The 16940-nt window shown below is 31.7% G+C and overlaps 1 protein-coding gene across 4 annotated transcripts in view; it reads right to left on the bottom strand.

The window, feature by feature from the left end:
* LOC106464670 (sodium channel protein para-like) overlaps positions 1 to 16940 on the bottom strand; it is a 79872-nt gene that overhangs the window by 7532 nt on the left and 55400 nt on the right. Inside the window, exons 15-23 of one of the 4 annotated variants that reach the window (XM_022392435.1) lie at positions 16321 to 16496; positions 12575 to 12749; positions 11432 to 11593; positions 10599 to 10794; positions 8884 to 9005; positions 7214 to 7391; positions 5998 to 6260; positions 2307 to 2480; positions 1643 to 1765 (exon numbers count right to left, since the gene is read on the bottom strand). In XM_022392435.1, coding sequence (XP_022248143.1) covers positions 1643 to 1765; positions 2307 to 2480; positions 5998 to 6260; positions 7214 to 7391; positions 8884 to 9005; positions 10599 to 10794; positions 11432 to 11593; positions 12575 to 12749; positions 16321 to 16496 — 1569 coding nt within the window. Of the gene's footprint in view, positions 1 to 868; positions 992 to 1642; positions 1766 to 2306; positions 2481 to 5997; positions 6261 to 7213; positions 7392 to 8883; positions 9006 to 10598; positions 10795 to 11431; positions 11594 to 12574; positions 12750 to 16320; positions 16497 to 16940 lie in introns of all 4 variants that reach the window. The other 3 variants (XM_022392434.1, XM_022392436.1, XM_022392437.1) reach the window with 3 other exon arrangements.

Raw genomic sequence — 16940 nt, 5'->3', positions numbered from 1 at the left:
GTTTTACAATTAAAAATTCCAAAAATTAGTAAGAAAAACATAAACAAAAGGTAAAAATAAAAGCAAATATTCATATACAACATCTAGTAAGATGCAGATGGCATACAAAAAAATATATATTTCCTGTAGGAAGACCCACAAAATAGTGATATAGGCTTAGACTGATGTATCTTGTGAAAAATCAACCACCTCAGCTAACACATATCTGTAATTATACAACTGGTGGGTGTGGCATAGTTTTCCTCAGTTAACACATCTATAATTGTACAACTGGTGGGTATAACATGGTTTTCCTCAGCTAACACACAACTGTAATTATACAACTAGAGGGTATAACATGGTTTTCCTCAGCTAACACACAACTGTAATTATACAACTAGAGGGTATAACATGGTTTTCCTCAGCTAACACACAACTGTAATTGTATAAAAAACTATGCCACACCCACTAGTTGTATAATTACAGATATGTGTTAACTGAGGGAAACTATGCCACACCCACCAGTTGTGAACATCTTAGTAGGTCATTATTATTATTACTTTTTTAATAAAACACACAAAAAGATAATGAGTCTTGTAGTCACAACAAGTATCAGTGGAACTACCAATGAAAAACACATCATAATTAATTAATTTTTGTGTGAAACTGTGTGAAAGGTCTATGTAAGTCTTAATTGCATAATTTTAGAATATTAGTTTTGAGACATTTTTAAAACAAAAAGTACACTTTTCATCTCACAACTCAAGCCAACTCTCAGCCATTAGTAATTTAAGGAACTTCAAGCAATAACAAAAGAATGCTTGTTCAGTAAGTGCATTCTGTGTTGGTGATATAGCTGGAAAATTTACTCTGAACAAAACTTACTTACCCGCATTCCCTGAGATCGAGAAAGGGCTCTCAAAGGTCGGAGAGCACGGAGAGTTCTCATTGTCTTGAAGGCTTGGATCTTTCCCACCCCTACCATTGTTGCCACAAGATTGACCATTGAAACCTGACAGGGTAGAAATTCACTTCCATAAAAGGCTCCTTCTAGAACCCACAAGACCATCCTGGTCAATTACCTTGAGCCTTCTACTGGATCCTGCTGTAACCAATCCTGTTGACTTTTTGTATACATGTTACTTGCTCTGTAGTTACATTAAAAAGTAGATTGTTTACTAAACTTTCAGAATCTAGTATTTCATAAAAGGGTTGTTGGTTGTTTGTTTTGGAGATATTGAGACAGCTTTATTTTCTTAGGAAATGTAACATCTGTTTTGTGTAGAAGCTATCAACCAAAATCATCGATTTATAAAAATAAGCTTAATTCTTAACCAACATTTAATCAATTTGAAGGAAAATAAATTGTCATGAAACCTCTGCTTTCTTTGTAAAAGGTTTTTCAATGTGTTAATGCTAGAATATTGTATATTCTTTAAGATGATAATGTTCAGCAGATGAACGAAAATTGAATGGTTACAGCAGAGCCATACAGACTTTTGGTTCTAGTGGACATCCTGTGTTTACCCATGACAACAGCACATAAAGACATCACAGCAATTACAAGACATGGACAGATTTCATTACTCATTCAGGTACAAAACTACACAAACACAATATCATGGACAGTACAATCATGTGTAGACACTGTTAAATTACTTACTCTCATACCCTCCATACGAGACAAGGCACGAAGGGGGCGGAGGGCTCGTAGGGTTCGCATTGTTTTAAAAGCAGGAATGTTGCCAAATCCCATTAACCCAACAGCCAGATTAAACAAGGAGACCTTATTAGGTCAGCAAGGAGTGGCAATGGGCAGGAATCAGGAGAGGCACATAAGGAGAAAAAGATCCCAGGGATTAGTTGGAGAGGATCTAGGAAAATATTGTTGAGGATTGGGGTAGGATAAAAACACTAAAATCTAGTAGTCAAGAACTGCAAAGATATTACTTAGTAAATATGTCCACTGCATAGTAAAAGCACAAGTTATTTAGACTGCAAATAATTTATTTGATGTTTTACATAAATCCATAAATAATTCATATACAGTTATAAATACCACATAAAAAAGTAACAAATGTTAGTAAGCTTTTCTGATCTTTCAAACATTGAGCTCTTAAAACATGAGTAATTTATGCTAAATAACTTTATATCATTTGATGATTGGTTCTAATATTAACCTTTAAAATAAAATTACTGCAAAATAAAAATTTATATGAAAAATAATACAATATATACATATTTATATAAGTATATAAACAAATTAAAGCAGCATATAATACTGAAACTACATTAATAACCAGAGCATAAGCTTAATCATAACTTACCAAAACAATGACAAAGTCCAACCAACACCAAGCATTTGTGAAGTATTTTTTGAAGCCAAAAGCTAACCATTTTATCATCATCTCTAGAAAGAAAATGACTGTGAAAAATTTGTCTACAACGACAAGTATCTCTTTCAGTAAGGGCCGGTGTTTGAGATGGACATCCTCAAGAGCCTGACAGACAAAAAAAAATACAAAATACAGGTTTTAGAAACTTTAAGCAAAAGAAGAGTAATAATCAAAATAAGTTATAAATTAAGTAGAGACTCTTAACTTAATGAATATTTCAGTTATAACAACCAGTTTATGTTTTGAACCACTCGTTAATAGAGTTTTATTAAAATGAGTTCAGTATACCACACAAAATGAAAATCAGATAAATGTTCCACTTACTATGATTTTTTGATACTACATGATTTCTTAGTGTCATGAACACGTGAGAATCTGTTGTGATTCATCATGTAAAACAACTGCTCACTGTCACAGTTTATATTCTTTTTATATAAGATATAAGTGCTTTGCCCTCTCTACTAAAATACCAGTGTGTGTCATAACAATCCAATGAACACGTAGTAAACCTGAGCAAGTTAACCAGGTACAGAAAGGTACCAAATGTTTTCAGCTCCTCAGTTAATATGTATAAATTTCAAAACTATCAGTGTACTTTCTGTTGGTTTTACATTAGAAAATTGGTCAAGAAACAGAAGCTTTAAGTTTCAGTTATTTATGAGAGAGGTTGTGTCACCAAATATTCCATGGTGTTCTCCATTAGAAAAGATTACTGTAGCATGAAACATCAAAGGTAGCATCAGTCTCATGGCAATGTAACAAATGGCATTTAGTTAAATTGATGGTATGTGTACACATAAAGAAATAGAGTGTTGTATATATACCTATTGTTTACTTTGTTTTTCAGAGTTTTAATTTGGTTTGAGATTAAGAAAGATTTTTATGCTATTATAAAAGTTGTGGCTGAATTTCTTGGATTTCAGTCAGTTTTCAGTGAAAGTTAGATTTTTGTAAAAATTCTTTTTTTCAGCTCTTCTTTTAGACCCCTTTGTTTGTGAGGGTTATTCTCCATTAACTTGTTTATACTTCTTGGTTTATATATTAACTGTGAACCAGGACAGGTTAAGAAATGTCTCTCTTCAGTTCTTCACTGTGCACAGAAACAATTGCCTGTGTTTGGTTTTAGCTTTGATTATGTCTGTTTGTAATAAATATTGATAAATTCTGCAATTTGATATTTTTTGTTGCACTCAGTCAGTCAGAGTCAGATCTAAACTTCATGATCTGACATACCTTCTTTTCTTTGCAAATTTTACCCACTTACTCTGAGGAAAGTCAGTGACCCTAAGAAATCCCCAAGTTACTACCATGTTAATATATGAGAGAAACAAAATCTTTAAACTGGTAATAAGTAAGACATTTAAGTATATGGTTAAAAAAAATGAGTTTTTTTCCAAATGAGAAGTTATATAATATTTAAAAAAAATTATAAAACAAATATTTAATAGTATTAGCTAAATTGTTTTCTTACACAGCGTTAACATTTTTCTAACCTGAAAATGTATTTCCCATAGATCCCTCCTCTCACAAAATAGCTTTTCTTAAGTAGTACTGCCTTTTATAGGCACAAATTTTCAACACTTTCCACTTGCCTTCCAACTCCCGCTTCTGCATATCCACAAGTAAATGATTATGCAGCAGCTCTCCACCAATAGGAGCACAACACAACCCCTATTGTAACCAGTGCCCTCTCCACATTTGCACTATCTTCAACCAACACCTGACCCACTGATAGAACCTGTAGGACACATTGTAAATGGTATCCACATCTGGCAAAAATGGAAAAGCATGGCTCCCACTGGACCCCGACTCTGTAATCCTCTCAAACACAGTAACAAATCGACTGCAAATGGGTAAAGAACGAGAAGTTAAGACCGGCAAATGGTTGGATGGAGAGGGGGAGACACAGAAACAGTTAGAGGAGGTTGGGATAAATGGGAAAATAATAAATTATGCAAACGTGCAGACTTAACTAAGGCCTCCAATGAGTCAGGAAAACCACCAAGCACCTCTTCACGTAAAATTCGGGAAGTAGCAGGTAAACCTACTCGAAAAAGAATGGCATCCCAACCCAAAAAATCCAAACAGCATATCAGCCACATTTGAAGAGCAGGGCCAAAGGTGAAAGGTATGTTATTGTAGTAAACAGAAGACTGTGAATATTATCTGAAAACCCTTCAGGAGACAAGTGAATTGCCTAAGCCAGCAAATGCATAGTCGATAGTGCAAGCAGAACTGTGGACAACATCAATCTGATATGAGAATTGACGCTGCTAGAAATTCACCAATGCTATAGGAATCGAACCCCACAGTGTAATGAGATTCTAAATGTTGGGAATCAAAATAAGGGAAGGAAGATCTAAGAAATGTATAAGCATGATCTGCAGGTGTACGAAACAGACTAACCCTAAACTAAAGTTGATCCCCAAAATGCTGGGCATGAAACTCAACACAAGGTGAGAGAGGGAACAAAAAGTATTGGCCCATAAATTATTCACCAAAGGAGAGCAGGTTGAGAGTCATAGGAAAGAGGAGATAAAGATAAGACAGCACAAACCTGATTAATCAATTCCACAAAGGGTGAAAGAGGTCTGGGTAAATCCCCTGATAACACTCATGACTGGGAAGTATATTTGGGGGAGAGGGAGATAGACTGTCCAAATTCCCATCCTCCTTGTCAGACACCCCAGGAGCAGGCATGACAGGATATTCCTCGTATTATGGAGAAGGTTACATATATGTGGACATTTCTCATCGAATAATTGCCATCACGATCTTGGCTGATAATTGGATATTCAATCCTGTAACAGTGGTCAGAAAATCCACAGCAGCAGTAACAGCTGTGGTAGTTGTAACTAACTGTAAGTGCATAGTGACAATTCCCAACTTGAAGCAAAAAAAATATGAAAAAGTGGAAAAAACAACCTTTCACAATTCAAAAATATGAAAAATTAAATAAAAATGGAGTCTGTAGTATAGAGGAAAACATTGACAAATTTGCAAGCAAATACAAGCACATCTGTATTGTACTACTGCCAATCAAGAAGTGATTAACGAATGCAATTGTGGAGAGGGCGCTGTTTACAATAGGGGTTGTGTCACGCTTCTATTGGTGGTGAGATGTTGCATAATCATTTACATGCGGAGATGTAGAAGCGGGAGGTGGAAGACTAGTGGGGAGCGTTGAAATTTGTGCCGATAGTTGACAGTACTAATAAAGAAAGCTATTTTGCGAGAGGAGGTAAGATATGGTACTGGAATAAAACATTCTCAATGTTAAAATGGTGATATTTTATGAAATAAATAGTTAGCATTGCTACATGTTGATTAATAATTTTTTCTCAGAATAACTGAAAACTGTGTTGAGTTAATGACTAATACTTAACATGATATTTTAGTACTAGTTTATTTAAACAATTTAATAATCTAGTACTAGGTTAGTCCTCATCTCCTTAAACAACTGAATCCTATTCAGTTAAATTTAATGTTTTTTTCAAATACTGACTATTAAGTTATATACTTTTCCACAAAACAATATTCAGTCCAGAATTTGTGTTTCATTTCATACAATTACCTACTTAGAAGTATTAGTTTATTGTTTTCCAACAAAAACCATACATACCAATGTTAGACTACTGATCATAATTAGGGTGACTACCAACGTTTCAAAGTACTTGTTTTCCACCACATGAAAACATTTTGATCGAAGTTTCTCCCAAAATTTCCAGTATGGGGAATCTTCTTTGCCTGCACACCAGGGAAATCGCACATAGCAACAGTCAGGGCAGCAGTCCATGGGTTCTTCGTCTAAAACCACATCTTCTGTTGTCGATTCTATATTCCTAGAATCTATTACTTCTGTGTCTGTGCTCTGTGAAAAGTCTACTACGGAAGTAAAAACAATGACGTAACAAGTGAAACACGAGGAACTGGTAACTGCAACTTTTATTTCAAAAATGTCTCACTCAAGAAAACTAATAGAAGAAGAGGTATACACAAACCTGGAAAACAATATAGTGTCTGGAGAATCTACAAATTTGAGTATATTTTCTTTAAAGGATTTGAAATACTTTCAAACAAAAATAAAAACCAACAAATGAATGAAGATGTTGAAATGAGGATTGCCACAGCCTTATATGCTTGAACAGTACACGCATATATAATGACTCAACTAGCTATGGTAACTGTAAAAATAAAGAAAATAAGTATGCACAAATATTTCTTTTCATTTTCCACAATGTTATAGAAAAGTAGTAAGGCTTTAGTCATTACATAACACAACACACAAAACAAATTGTTTAAATGCACAGTACACCTCACTCAATATTCTCCATTTCTCTCTTATTTCTTATTTGATCTCAATGTTAATAGAAAGTTTGTTTGACATATTCCTTTTTGGATTAGATTCATGTCTGTTACATTCCCTGTATGTTGTGTAACAAAATAATTTCTGGGTTTAATGTTTAGAGAGGAACCTCATGAAATGAATATTTATTTCAAATATACAATAACAGTAACTTTTACAATAGGCAAGTTCTGATTTTAACAATTGCTGTAAAAGTTGTATTTTTAAATTAATCCTTTCTTAGTTTGTTTTGAACTTGTAAATACTCTTTATTACACATGCACTTAGCTATTGTCAGAAGGAAACCAAACCTGTATATTTTTTGTTGAAACTTTGATAACTAAAATTCACTGAATAAATAACATAAAAATTATCATACAACACACTTAAAACTCAAAAACGTATGACAATGTATCAAGTGCTATGTCCATATAAATATACACACATAAGTATAAAAACTGTTTATCCCGAAGACAGTCACTCCATGCCATACCTTCATTTCCTTCAAAATCTTCTTTACTGACATCTTTTTTTTCTTCATACAAAGAAGACTTGCTTTGCTCATTATTGTTTGATTTGTCTTTCCAGTCCTTCTGGCTTTCAGTTGAATTTATGCTTAAAGTATCATCATCTTTCTGGGGGTACACCTTAACACCCAGATGTTCCTTCTCCTTGCCAGAAACAGAAAAAGATAAAGACTATACCATTTATCTTGTTGTTGATATACCATACAACCCACAGTTTTTTATTTTATGTTCAGACAATGAATTCCTAGGTTGACCCCTAAACACACCTGCTTCTGGTTTGCAATGTTTTGATATAAAACTTTGAATTTTAATTCTGTGCTGATCACACCTAGACTATAGATTGTGACAGGGATATCCCTTATCAAACATAAAGTCAGTGATTTTGTGTAGAGGATAATCAAATGCGTCAAACTGCTCATACTATGTTTTGTAAATTAATTTTCTTTCTATCACATTTAACTTGGTTATTTTAATTACAGTGTTATATTTTCACTATTCATTATAAGATTTTGTTTTTCATTTAATTTAGTATTATAATTTGTTTAATCTTCATAAACACTTTTCTGCTGTTCTATCTGTACCATCCTGCTAGCCGATTCTATAATTAAACAGTAATGTGTGTAATATTAATTTGTCTGAAATATTAAGTTAAACTTACATTGTTGGAGATTTTTAATGGGCTTTCATTGTGTAACGTTTTGCATATACTGGTGTCATGCTTCTCAAGGGGCATTGAATCAGTGATAGCCCAAATTAGTTTTAAATGTATTGTAATTAAGTAATATTTTATTCTTTTTTTTAATGTTAGTTTCATTAACAGCATTGGTTGAATCATACATATTTATTTTTATTGTTTTTCCTTTTTTTTTTACTATGAGGATTATTTTACACTGTTAGCTTAGTATATGGATTAAGAATGACATAATTCTCCTAAGGTTGTCGAACCTCCTGATTGTAACCAAAATAACAGTAAAGGTACCCAACTGACGAATCATCATTATAAGTAAGAGAAGTATATTACATCAGCTACTTTCATTAATGGGTTCAGTTGTATTCTGACCTATGTAGGTGGCTTGCTTTGATCAGAAGTTGATGATAATATAAGTATACAAAGCACTTAAATTAATTTTTATTTCTTAAAGAAACCAATATCTAAATATCCCTTCAGTTACTTTAAAACTAAAATCATCTTTAAATAATAGTTATTCTACCAAAAATATGGCATACAGTCCATACTTGTCAAACTCCATATAATTATACTTCAAGGTATACAAGATTAACTGAAAGGTAAATGGTAAACATTTGGTATCTTTTAAATGTTATAATGAATATTAAAGACAAACCAAATCTTTGACTTTTTAACATTAGCAACAACCACAAAACGTTTTGTTACATCAAGTTAAAAAAAAGGAGAATATATGACACCCAAAAGTATCATGAAATATAGAACAGCTCTTAATATGAATGTCTTACTTACCTTTGTAGTATCATGAAATATAGAACAGCTCTTAATATGAATGTCTTACTTACCTTTGTAGTATCATGAAATATAGAACAGCTCTTAATATGAATGTGTTTCTTACCTTTGTAGTATCATGAAATATAGAACAGCTCTTAAAATGAGTATGTTACTTACCTTTGTTTTATTTTCTAACTCTCGATTTGAAATTATGTCCTTTGATTCGATTACAGTAGATGCATGAAGAGAATTCTTCATTGAGTTGTTGTTAAGTTTCACAGTTACAGCTTTGCCATCTCCTACAAAATAATAAAATATACTCTTCAATCACTTCAGTACATGTATTATAGCCTTTTAAATGCAGCCAGTCATGATGTAAAAAAGTCTATTGAATAATACAGTTATGTATATGTAGCCAATCATAATTAAAAAAAGTCTACTTAATAACACACCCATACTTAAATGTAGCCAATCATGACAAAAAAGTGTATCTAATAATATAACATTTATTCAAATGTAGCCTATCATGATGTAAAAAAAAGTCTACCTAATAAAAATATACATATATTGTGAGATAAATTGAAACCCGGGCAGTATTTTGTGCTTTTATCCACTATTATTTTTTAGTTCAAGTGTAATATTTAGTTATTACTCATCTATGGGAAACAAAAGATTGCAAAATAATTATACAATAAATTTTAGTCAGAAATTTAAACATTTTTTTCTTGTGAAACAATAACATCCTGGAATCATTGTGATGGTTAGTATCCTATATGATCACCTAAGTCTAATTACACTAGTCGACGAAATTGAACTTTTTTCTTTCATCAAAGAGGTAAACACACTTTTATAGACTAGTTTTGCACACTTAATCCAAATCTGTTTTTGGGTTTCTTTTAGCATATCTAGTTATCAAAATATGACTGGTGTTAATTTCAGCACAATTTAGGTAATAATCACACATTAGGCTAGTTAATGTTACAACTTTATTAATTTTTCAATATAATTCCCATAAACGTTATAAACACCATACACTTGGCTAAATTTCTACAATACACACTTATGAAAAAAAAAAAGTACAACAACTTAAATTATAATTAAGGCAAAAACCTTTCAAATTTGATCAGTCTCATCACGAAAACTTGACATGCTAGAGGAAAACCAAAAACAGATTTGTCCCAAGAGCTATCTACCCCACCTATAATTATATCTGATGAAAATTACTTGTTGCCCAGTGTTATTAATTAGTACTAATTGTTTTTAATTGCTTGATACAAATTGCTTACTACTTTTTGTCCTATTTTTAAGTTTTTAGTCTGATAGTTGTTTTGATAATATAGCAAAGAATGAAATTTGACCTTTGTTTAACATCATATACTTTGGTTATATTAATTACGCATGGGATTGTTGCTAAACAGAAATAATGTATAATTTTTTTATTAATTTATCTGATAACCATAGGCCTTTCAATTTCAATATTTATAATGCACTTTAACAGTAGGAGGCAAAATTTTAACTTGTTTCATATACAATTATCAAAGCAAACATGATCACTTGCACAATTTTAAGTGAACAATAATTCTATTTCTGAAGACACATTTTAGATTTTAATAACACATTAATATGTAGCTTACTTCATTAATTTTAGGTATGTAACTTACCTGGTTAGTTTTAGTTATGTATCTTATATTGTTACTTTTAGGTATGTAACTTACATGGTTATTTTTAGGTGTGTAACTTACCTGGTTAATTTTGGGTACATAACTTACCTGGTTAATTTTAGATATGTAACTTACCTGGTTAGGTTTAGGTATGTAACTTACCTGGTTAATTATACTCATTAGATTTGACTAAAAGATTTAAGAAACAAAAAATTTGTATAAAAATCATACCAAAACCTCGAATAGCAATCTCCATTCCTTCTGTAACCATCACATCTAGCTCTGTGTGTTCCTTAGGGGTTTTCTTTTTCTTCATTGGAAAGTTTCCATCAATCATCATGTCTCCAACTGGAGGATGGTCTTCCACCTCATCCCGATGATCTGGGGTCTGGTCTCCAATTTGGTTTCTCGCTTTAGGTTTTATGCTCTGTCCATAGAAGTACAAGAATATAATGTTTTTAAGTAAATATACCATACAGCTTTACTTGTCAGTGTGCTAATCACTCAGTGAATCAAACTCACTTTCATTAAATAGATACACTGATAACTGACTAGTGTTACATGACAGTGTGCTAGTCACTCAGTGAATCAAACTCACTTTCATTAAATAAATATATTGATAACTGACTAGTGTTACATGACAGTGTGCTCATCACTCAGTCAATAAAGCTCACTTTCATTAAACAGATATACTGATAACTGACTAGTGTTACATGATAGTGTGTTAATCACTCAGTGAATCAAACTCATTTTCATTATATGTATATATATATATTGATAATTGACTAGTGTTAGACTAGCCAGACATGAAAGAAGATTGTATTTCATCCAATCAGATGCATTAGAAATACTTTCAAATATGAAAGAATTCTAGATTTTATTGATTTTAGATGCTCCAGAAAGAATTTTGGATGTGACAAAACATTACATGTTATCCAGTTGGATTCTCTAGAAATACCTTTAGATGTGAGAGAAGATCAGATTTTAACTACTTGGATGCTCTAGAAATACCTTTAGATGTGAGAGAAGATCAGATTTTAACTACTTGGGTGCTCTAGAAATACCTTGAGAAGTTTGAGAACATTAGATTTTAGCCATGCAGATGCTCTAGAAAATCGATTAAAAGCTTCTTGTAGCCCCTGAGTGTCACGACTCTCTGATGATGGTGCTGACAGGTTTGATGCTCCAAAAGAAGAAAGCAACAAGGCAAGGAAAAGGTTCAGTACCTAAGTAAATTTGGATAAAAATAAATAGAGTTGATGATAACAAATCATAATCATGGGAAATGTATTTCTATGAGAATTTATGGTTTAGCTGACCACAAAAGACATGTATAGGTAGTATCTCATTTATAAGAGATTTTAAGGTTCAATTAAAACTGAGAGTGTAAAAGACGTAATTCCAAAATCTTACACACTAGAAAAAAATATAAAGTAAAATTAAGTCGCTACTCAACATCATGACACAACTTGTAGTTACTTACATAATGAAGAAAATATTATTCCAAATTAGGGCAAGCACAATTACAGACATGCTACTAATGAAGTTGAGGATATATTCTAGTAGCTATTTGTGAATAATAAAATTGCTCATCAGGATCTATTACAGAGATTAAAAAGACTATAAACCAATGATTAGGCTATTAAACTTGAATCTTTAAAAGTAGGAGTGAGTGAATAATGTTTCTTCTATAGATAGATGGATAGAATAAGTTAAGTTTTTAAAGAAATTTGCATCGTAAAAGATAGCAATATAACTGTTCAAAATAAGAAAACAGTGACCATTCTAGTGGCAAACTGACTCCAGTCAATCTTTAGCTGTATCTTAATTCAACCTTAACTTTCTATAATAACACAAATTCTCATTTCTACAAAATATCCTGAAGATAACTTACTACTAGGTTACCAATGACTATAGTTGCTAAGTAAGGAATACAATATCCTGAAGATAACTTACTACTAAGTTACCAATGACTACAGTTGCTAAGAAGAAAGGAATGCAATATCCTGAAGATAACTTATTACTAGGTTACCAATGACTATGGTTGCTAAGAAAGGAATACAATATCCTGAAGATATCTTACCATTAGGTTACCAATGACTATGGTTGCTAAGAAAGGAATACAATATCCTGAAGATATCTTACCACTAGGTTACCAATGACTATGGTTGCTAAGAAAGGAATACAATATCCTGAAGATAACTTACTACTAGGTTACCAATGACTACAGTTGCTAAGAAGAAAGGAATGCATGACCATCCAGACACTAGCATACAATCCCACATGGACTCAATCCATTCTCCACACAGGACTCTGAATACAATCATGAAAGAATGCATGAAGTCTTGGAAGTTCCAACGTGGCACCTGCCCATCAGGAAACCTGTGTATCATGGAAGAAAAACAAACAATGATTACCTTTTCGTCATAACCTTTTCAATAATTTTAAGCATTGCATGAATTGAGGTAACTATTTCCATTGTTAAATATCAAAGTTCATCCATCTTGAAATATTACTTCATTGAGTAAACTAGCCTCAATGGAGACATGAGTGGTCAGCTACTGTTGTACTGGTTCTCTTTGAACCAGATATCATCTTCATCAACCATTAGTATAGTTGGTTTCTTAGATCTTAATTTTGTAACTGGTAATGGTAAATGAGGTAACTGAATTCACAGTATATTTACACATCAGATAATCAATATAGTGTACACTTTGTTAAGTAGTAACACTTTGAGCACTGCTAATGTTGCATGTATCGTAACATATGCTATTATGTACATTTACTATTTGTGACCCACAAAACATTTGTGGTAGTTTTCATGCCCTTTGCTTGAATTTTCCTTATTATATTATTTTCATGCACACCATTTAAACTAAGCTTTCTTGCAGGCATTATGTGTTAGATCGATAAATCCTGGTCTATTTGAAAAAAGATTTACGAGGTCAGACAAACACTCTCACGTAGATGTAACTTTAATAAAACTACACGTAAAGTAATAATACTTATAGTAGTGTACAGAGTATTAAACAATTATGAGCATTCAGAGTATGACATGGTTTTACAAGTTGAAACAAAGAGACTCAGGTACCTGATAATGCCTTTACAAGTGAAACCATGGTTGTTAATAAATGAAGTTTTTGTGAAATGTCCAATAGTCTTTGTTTTTTTCCTCAATTCTGTAATTATAGAGTTTCATCAAGTACAGACGGTTTCAACTATCAATTAAATAAATATATGGTTAGAGTAAAAAAAAAGGAATGTTACATGAAAAAATAAACATGTTACGATAAACATTAAGTTCAACATTGAATCATAATGACTGGGTGTGTTTGGTTTTGATGGATGACAACATGCATACTTCTATAAAATATGAAAGTAGAAACTTATTCTTAATGTCTTGGCTTTAAAATAAAGTTAGAAAATATAGTGATAAGGAATAAAGTCCCATTCAGTGTAGGTTAACCGAGGGATAATTACACTATAATGTTCTAGGCCCTGGCTACCGTTAAATTATTTCTTCTAGTGTGAATCATGTTCCGCTATTATGCACTGTTGACTGACAATGCGATTAAAAGGACAGTGAGGTGAAGCATAAACCACAAAACTTTCCACAGACCCTCCACTTTTCATGAGAATTGGTTTCCAACACCATGATTACGAATATCAAGAGACAAACACCCATTGGAACTGCATCAGAGGTTTTACAGATATATAGTCAAACATGATTGCTGTGATTCCAGTTTCTTAGTCACTCTTCTTAATAAAACAACCCTTGATTTGAAGGTGTGGATAGAAACTTATGAACTTTCAGCTCATGGTTTGTTAATTAATGTCAAGTACTTGTTTATTATCTTTCTAGCATTACCAGGGTTAGAAGGTTCTTTTTTATAAACAAGCATCATTTCATCAATTTGTAGTGAATGTGTTGCTTCAAATTAGATTAGTGTGTAATGTAGATCCAATACTGCCCTAAATGCTCTGCTGTGCGAGATTTTCAAAATGTTGTGTCCTTTGGCTCTACATAGTTAAAAAAATGTGCTTTATAAATACCCTGCCTCAGTCATAAGTCTACCTGGGATATATTATACAATATAATTCACAATGAGCTAAACACAACTCATCTCTGAGTTAGGATATACAAATTATTTAATTTCTGTAGTGAATATTGGTGTATAGAAGACATTTTAATACTAGGAAAAAAGGACCTCACAACACCAAATTGTTGTTTTTATTTAATATTAAGAATTTATTATTTAAATCATTTGAAGCTTTGTACTGTCAGTTACGGTTTGTGTTTTAGTGGAAAGCTGCTAAAGAAGCTGCAAAGTGAAACATTGAGTGTCTAATTAAATCAAAACAACAATTTGGTGTTATAAGATCATTTATTTCAAGGATATACAAATTGTACTTGAATCTCTTTTAAAGAATGGTTAACTCTTTATACTGAGGTTTGATAGTTTATTTTTAACAAGACTTAAAATAAAAAAGTCTGGAATACAGTAATTTAATGGATGAAAGTAATTTGATGGATTGCCATGAAAAATTACTTACTTGTTATAGCTTAGTTTCCTACAAAAGTTTTATGATATGCAATTTTATTCAAATAAAATTAAACTGTATGCTCTTTTACCATAAGAAAGGTAGCATAATTTTGCCACAAAACGTTATTCTATATATATTTTTACCATAAGCAGTTAGAGTGTATGTGATATTGCTATAAGAAAGTTATAGTGTATGTTTTTTTGCCATTAAACAGTTATTCTGTAAGTAGTTTCACCCTTAGAAGTTATAGTACATGTGGATTTGCCATAAAAAGTTATAGTTTATTTGAATTTGACATAGGAAAGCTATATTCTATGTAGTTTTAGATGTAAAAAGAAGAGGGAATCCTCAATTGCCATGACAGTTGAAATTTTTTTAAGCAGGGTTAGGGTAAATTAATCTATGAGACCTTTTTTCCTTTTTATTAGCTATATTTTTGTGCTCCAGCAATACCAAGCATGGGGCGAGTATACCCGATTCAATTTTATTACTCATCAGGATCTCAACAAGCCTACCCTCAAATTGAAATTATTTTGGGCAGGATTAGAGTAAATTAATCTATGAGACTTTGGGCATGGTCAAATACATAAATCAAAAGGGTTTGACATCCTGAGTCCAAAACTGTAATCAGATCTCAAATCAGTCAATAGAGGGCAGAGCTATGAGCTAAAAATTTGTACTTTGAAAAAAAAAAACTCAGAGTCATTCTATGAGTCGCTATACTGTGGCTAAAAATTATACTGCATTATATGTTTTTAATAATTAGTATATTATTTACGAATTTTTATCTTAGGTTTTCCTCAGTGTGTTTTTTACTTGTAATTTAAAATAATTATTGTATCATTATATGTAATGCAAACTGGCAATAAATTTGTTGTATTATTATATAACTAATAATAAATCTAATACTGCTTGGAGATGGCTTGAATGGGTAATGAAGAAAAACTTTAATATAAGTTTAACATAACAGCAAATGTACAACATTTCAACAAGTACCTGATGATGACAAAACCTTGTCGAAACGTTATACATTTCCTGTTATGTTAAACTTATATTAAAGTTTTTTTTCATTACCCATTCAAGCCATCTCCAAGCATTATTGGTCTGAAAGTGGGTTCCTCGTCATCAAATTTGAATAATAATAATAAATCTCTTGCATTATTATATGTAATGGAATCTCACAATATATCTCTTGCATTAATATACAATTAGCAATAATCTTGTAAGATTCAAGAAAAACGATTTCTAATAACAAAAACTAATTTACTTTGAAACAAATATGAAACCTAGGTTTATATTCCAAAGACAAGTCTGTGAAAATATTCACCAATATGTGTGGAAAGCATATCCTAATAAACAGTATTCAAAGAGTTTTTTTCCAGTCTGTTTTAATTTACAAATTACTTACAAATGTTTGTTTTCTTGGTAGTTCTTTCCAAACAGTTGCATTCCCATCACAGCAAATATGAAGATAATGATACCCAACACAAACGTCAGGTTTCCCAATGCTCCAACAGTTTTTCCCATGATAGATATTAATAAGTTCAAGGTGGGCCATGATTTGGCTAGTTTGAATACTCGAAGCTGAAAAATATTATCAGTATTTTTTATTTTTAAGGATCCTCTACAAGAATAGAAAACATATAAATGATAAATTCTGAAAAACATACAAGATTCATTTAGTAGGAAAAACTCTCAGCTTCCTTGATTCAATAATCTGTAAAAAGCAGCTTATTCAGAAATGATGATCTTGTTATGTAATGACGTAACATGATTCCATACACACAAACATATGTAATGATGGGTACATATTTCAATACATAAGTATAATAAAAAAATTCAAATTTTATAAAGACATGTTGGTATGATATAGAATGTTTTAATGCTATAAAAAGTATTGAAACAGATAGTCAAAACTACATAAACTGAGTTACTTAAAATTAAAAAAAATTTAACCCTATTTTGGCAAATCACTGTAATTATGTTAGTCTGAGCCAAAGTAGGGATAATTTTTCTAAATTTTAAGTA

This window comes from Limulus polyphemus, unplaced genomic scaffold (assembly GCF_000517525.1).
Source record: "Limulus polyphemus unplaced genomic scaffold, Limulus_polyphemus-2.1.2 Scaffold1714, whole genome shotgun sequence".
NCBI classification, from domain to species: Eukaryota; Metazoa; Arthropoda; class Merostomata; order Xiphosura; family Limulidae; genus Limulus; species Limulus polyphemus.
Note: the sequence above shows the minus strand (reverse complement) of the source record. Positions and strands in the feature narration are given on the sequence as shown.